Below are 6070 nucleotides of genomic sequence, written 5' to 3' on the forward strand. Positions count from 1 at the left end.
GTTTGCATAACATTTTACAGAGCCTGTGCTGTGTATTAACACCAGCTTTTTTTTTTTTTCAATGTACACACAGTGCGGACAGGTAGATTGTGAGGAGATATTCACTGATTTTGAAAACGAGCATTCTCCAGAATCACTGACTCCACCTTTCAAAGGAATTGAGTTTTCCCTGGCACTGGAAAACCTGAACTCAGCAGGTATATGAGCCCCGCCTTGGGAATGTTGTCTTTGAGTCAAATATCCTTCAATGTTTTCATAACTGCAAATCCTAAAATGAAGTATATTCCTAAATCATAACAACCAATCGACTATTCAGCAAAGTGGAAACTGCAGCAAGTGTTGCATCAGACCAGAATAAGTTCTGGGCTTGGCGATCACATTCCACATACGGAGTGCATTAGGACATCAGCTTTAGCTTTAACCCAGATTCTCTCTCTCACAACTACAGCCACAAAGCCAAAGCAAGTCTCTGAAGGCTGCTGCTCTTTTATAGTTACTATATTTAAATGTATCAAAAAAGGCTAATAAAGATTACGCCGTGATGTTTAAACAGGTGTCCCAACACAACAGAGTGCCAGGTTATACAACAGTTGGGTGTTGTGCCTCTTGAACGCTTTTTTAGTTTATTACTACAACTTTTAAAAGTAAACATTTCAAATATTAAATCTCGGTTTGATGAATGTAGTACCTGCTTTGATTACAGCCTGCTCTTTGGCATCCATTCTTGCAAAGTTTTTGAATCTTTATAAAACCCACACCCTTGTATAAAGTGTCTCCTTTAGCCTGTTATGAAACAGTTGGCTTTTCTATTACCAATTTGTTCCCAGAGATGTTTTGTTAGATTTGCGGTGTGGTGCCTGTGGAAGAAAAAATGCCCTCCAGGTCAGCATGCCTTACTCTTCTTCAGATAGTTTGGATCATTGTCTTGATGCTAAATGAATACACTCCACACAGCTTTAAAGATGGAGTCAGCGATTCTGTAAAACGCTTGTAAAATCACGTTTTGTCAAAATCAGTGAAGATCTCCTCACAATCGGCTACCTGTGCACTTAAAAATCAAAGGGGGCCCACTATAGCAGTCAAACAAACTTGTGTTTTTGTTAAAAGGTCTCTAAAGACAATTTATAGATCTTTTTACAATTGGGTGGTGTCTCGTTTTAAGTTTCTTTGTACATCCCAATGGAGGGCATGAATGATTGCCCCTGATCTGAGTGCACTTTAAGTATAAATCCAATACTTAAAGTGTTTCATAATTGGCTTGAAAACGGTTTAACTTTTAAGGTCAGGTGAGCTCTCCAGGTGCAAGCACAAGGTAACTCCAGTTCAAAAAATATAGCCTTCAATGTAAGATGTAGCAAATCTTTATTATGTTAATACAAATCTGCAACACTCGCATCAAACATAACCATAACAGACAGGCTCCGTCTACGGGCCTATCTGGAGATGAGGTTGGTCTTGACGATGGTCTCACCGTGCTGGTTCTTGGCTTTACAGATGTAGTTTCCAAAGTCGATTGTCTCCAAGTCGTTTACAGTCATGACACTTTGGGAAACCCGCGTTGTGTGGCCCGTACCTCTGTTCACCAGCCTCCAGGATGTCTGGATGTGAACTGGGCGGTTGTCCTACGCAATAAAACAAACATAGAATCAGAATCTTTTTTGTTTTTGACCCACTAATGGTTAGGGGGTCTGTGTGTGACACTATTTCCACTAAAACAATGGACTGTTTCGCATTTAAATATCTGGAAGAGCTGAAAAACTAAAATGGAAAAATCATATTTAGTTGTTTTTTGAGAGTTGATATAAATATAAGAGGTTGTGTTTATTGGACATATGATACATCTCATATCAATCACAGGCCCATGAATCAAATCGCATCAATGTAGTATCATGGCAGACTTTGTGTTATCGGCAAATATCGCATCGTTGTCCAGTTAATCAATCTAATATCGTATTGTGATGAAAAGTATTGGTCTCACCTGTCCGGGGTAAGTCCAGGTGAAGCCCACTTCCTCCTCCGGTTCTCCCAGCACGGTGCAGGTCACGTTGACGTTGTCCCCTCCTCTCACAGACTCTGGAGAAACTTCCAGGCTCACAAACGGAGGTCCACTAGGAACTGTAGACAAGAGACGGTAAACAATATGAATGACCAAATCTGCCTAACCACACTGATTCCCCACTGTGATCCCACTACTGGCCCTAATACTCTTCCATACAAATGTAATTTGACATTTAAAGCTTTATGGTATTCAAACTGCTTAATCTCCATCACCTTAAACTTGCCGTGACAGCTAAGGTTGACCAAAACCACAAACTATTTCCATTTCATAAATCCAGTTTTATGTTTCTATATTTCCAACTCTGAAATACAACTTTTTTCCTGGAAGCTGATGAAGCAGTGTAACCAGCACTTGATTCATGACTTTGTAAAAAAAAATCCTCTGTTGGTGGTTAATGGCACTTTTCATCTATAAAGTTACAACTAATACGGTTATTAATGTTTGACAGTTAAATGGTCACTGATCCTGCACTTGGAAAAGCAGCATCACCATATGTCTTGACCACATTGAAGACTTTTGTGATTGCAGAGCGGCGTTCTTTTTTGTTTTCTATTATGATATTAATGTTTGGAGTTTTACTATGTACCCTTGTGTACATATGTAGTTAACTAAATACCCTTGTAAACAATATAAATGGTTTCAATAAATTAAAATAAATACATTATTACTGCCATCCCTTACCCTCCACATAGAGCAGTTGGTATTTTGTGGAGATTTGGGGGTTGCCTCTGGTTACAGCCTTGCAGTAGAACACCCCCTGATGTTCCGGGCTGGGGTTCTGGATTACGAACCCTTTGGTCGGGTCGTACGTCACCTGCGTTGCATTGGCAGCGATCTCCTCTGCGGGGACTTCTCTGTGGAGGGACACTTTAGCATTTGGGTCGGTCACGCGACAAGGCACCTCGGCAGGACGGTCCGGGCGCAGGTAAACAATCTCAAAGTGGATCGCAGAGGGCACGAAGAGGTTTTCTTTGTCTGTTTGGAGGGACATATCAGATAGTGTGTTAAACTGTAAATAAGGTCCAGATGTGGGCTGTTGTTAAAATAAAAAGATTGACTAGTGCAACTTTAAAGCTAATACAAAATAGGCTTCATTGGCAAAAAAAAGTGAGGGCTTCATTTACTATGGGCTCTCAACCTGGCAACCCAAAACTTTGTTTCTACTTCTTTCATTGTAAATTAAGTGCAGATGTGGATTCTTCCTCTATGACACTTGTGCAAAAATACATCAAAATTAAGACAAGTCATTCAATGTGTTTTATGGAGTGCTGTGTTTATTTGACATTAACTTTGGGCTTTCAACTTGGAAACTCTGAACTTTGAATCAATATTGTTTACATGATAATGAACTTTTAACCATTAATTAAAGTCACAAGTTAGGAAATGTGTGCTGCTGTTTCCTATTCGCTCACCTGTGAAGTAGACGTATGACACATAGGTGCGTTCGTTGTCCTTGTCACACTCCGTGCCGTCACACACCACCACCCAGCAGCTGTAAGGCCCTGTGTCTGCAGCAGAGGGTGACGTCAGGATCAGCTGGCTGTATTTGTCACTCTGCTTGATGCTGGAGGTGGAAAAAAACACAAAAAATATATACAATAACAATATACCGTTTATTGTTTGAATCAACATTTTGACCATGGAATTGTTTGTGATCTGTATTACAGACAATACGGTGGCACCATTGTGGTTGTTTAAGATGTTTAGTATGTAGAACTCAACATTTTGAGTTTTATATATATGAAAGATACCTTTCCATTACATATAAATGATGGGTTATCTCAACAAAAGATAATTAGTTGACTCAAGTTTTCCTAAATTCCTTAGGAGTTGTATTTGTCTTCAAAATTCAAAATTCCTAGTGAAGACAGTTACCTTTATTTGAAATGTTTTTCTTTATTTTTCTACAGTACAGCATGACAAAGAGCTAACATCTTCTCACAGCACCTGAGGCGTGAGTCGTTGAAGGTGTCCAGGTATTTGGGGTATGACCAGCCGATAGAGTTTCCTTTGCAGCGCAGCTCTATGTTCTTCCCAGGAGTGAGGCTTGTGGTCGGGTTTAGGCGCACGAAGCGTCCCTTATCTAGAACCTGGGTCAACAGGGACTGGCCTTTCACTCCTACATCTTTTAGTTTGGGGTGTCGCATCTTCACCCGCTTGCCTCCAGGGCGGATGCGGTTTTCTCCCACGTCTTTTCTCCGCTTGACTTGTTGGCAGGAACCTGGATACAGTAAAGGGAGCATAAATAATAAATACAACACCATCTGTTACAATATGATGGCTTATAAACATACATAGCATTGTTGCTACGGTGGATCGGTCCGAGCCCCTTTGTTTACATACCCGTTTACAGAGCCTAGGCTGTGTATTAACACCAGGCTTTTTTTCAGCTTACACAGCATGGACAGGTAGCAAACGATGGGGAGATATTTGCTGATTTTGACAAAAAGTGTATGGATTGGAATCGCTGACTGCACCTTTAATATACCTTGGCCTAAAGCAGAAACAATGTTCAGTATTCCCCTCTTAGTGGTTCCCCCAGCTGTGACAACAGTTGAGCAGGAAGTGTAAAATCCTTATTGCTGGCACACAATGTCCAGCCTCTCTTTTAGCTGCACTGTTTTGTATCTCTCAGTGGGCAAATAACTCACAAGAAATCAAATACAAAAACAAAAAAGGATCAGCCTGTAGTGTAATCATGTCTCAGGGTTTGTTGTTGTATTCTTCAGAGCAGCTTTAATGAGGAAAGGTCAGCGGTAAACAGCAGTAAATGAGAAACGCATGTTGCATGCCTACGATGCAGCTGGTTTGAGTTGGTCTGCAGAAATACTTTTTTTCATGCAACTCATGCTAACTTTTATTATTTACATGCCTTATACAGTATAATATGAATACAATGCAGACTAGTTGCAGTGGCAATGAGGAAAATCAGAATGATTGACAAAGGAGTTAACTACTCTTTGCCATGTTTGAAAACTATTTTCTTCTTCGATCCTACACACATCACAGAGCCGATAGATAGATAGATAGATAGATAGATAGATAGATAGATAGATAGATAGATAGATAGATAGATAGATAGATAGATAGATAGATAGATAGATAGATAGATAGATAGATAGATAGATAGATAGATAGATAGATAGATAGATAGATAGACAGACAGACAGACAGACAGACAGACAGACAGACAGACAGACAGAATCTCCTCACTTCTTCCAGATTGCGGTCTAAGGTTTCTTGATGAAATTAACATTAACTCAGTCATACATGCACAAGACAGTTTTGGATGTTTTACTCACCATTTTGCAGCTCCACCCAGACCAGTGCCAGGCAAAGCACGACCCAGAGCTTCATGGTGTTTTGGTTAAAGGACCGTAGAGATCAGGCAGGTTTTCAGAAGGGATCGGTAGGAAAAGCAGGTCAAGCTCTGAGCTGCACTGGAACTCTGCAGGCTCCAGCTGCACGGTTTAGATTTCCAGTTCCATCCTCACAGACTGAGAGGAACAAGGAAAATAACTCCAAACCTACTGCACATGTGAACTCCCTCTTCTCAGATTTAAAGAGCAGAAACACAGACTCTAGAGCCCTCTGCTGGATCTAAACTCCCCCTTTTCTTTACTATCTATCTATCTATCTATCTATCTATCTATCTATCTATCTATCTATCTATCTATCTATCTATCTATCTATCTATCTATCTATCTATCTATCTATCTATCTATCTATCTATCTATCTATCTATCTATCTATCTATCTATCTATCTATGTGCTTTGCACAAGTGGGCTGCACAAAGAACTGCAATGGTTGACAATGAATTAATAACCTTGTAACTTGTAAGGGATTCTTCTGATATCTTCCAGTTTATGTGTCTCCTTTGATGAAGCCGAAATGAAGATTTTATTATTTGTACTTTTGATACTGTAAATTTGTAAATTTGCTGATAACATGTTATTTTAAATTGAGGACTTTTTTTATTTCAGGAGTTAAAAAAAAGACCTTTCTAAATG

At 39.7% G+C, this 6070-nt stretch overlaps 1 protein-coding gene across 1 annotated transcript; it reads right to left on the reverse strand.

Annotated features, from left to right (window-relative positions):
• Positions 1-1345: 1345 nt before the first annotated feature.
• On the reverse strand, positions 1346-5578 carry pdgfrl (platelet-derived growth factor receptor-like). The gene is made up of 6 exons (XM_080036134.1): positions 5362-5578; positions 4007-4280; positions 3472-3623; positions 2741-3034; positions 1979-2115; positions 1346-1622 (listed from the first exon to the last, which is right to left on the reverse strand). The coding sequence occupies exons 1-6, from the start codon at positions 5414-5416 to the stop codon at positions 1434-1436; spliced, it is 1101 nt and encodes a 366-aa protein (XP_079892260.1). The 5' UTR covers positions 5417-5578; the 3' UTR covers positions 1346-1433.
• Positions 5579-6070: the final 492 nt, after the last annotated feature.

The sequence above is a fragment of the Ammodytes marinus genome, assembly GCF_949987685.1.
Source record: "Ammodytes marinus genome assembly, chromosome: 10".
NCBI classification, from domain to species: Eukaryota; Metazoa; Chordata; class Actinopteri; order Uranoscopiformes; family Ammodytidae; genus Ammodytes; species Ammodytes marinus.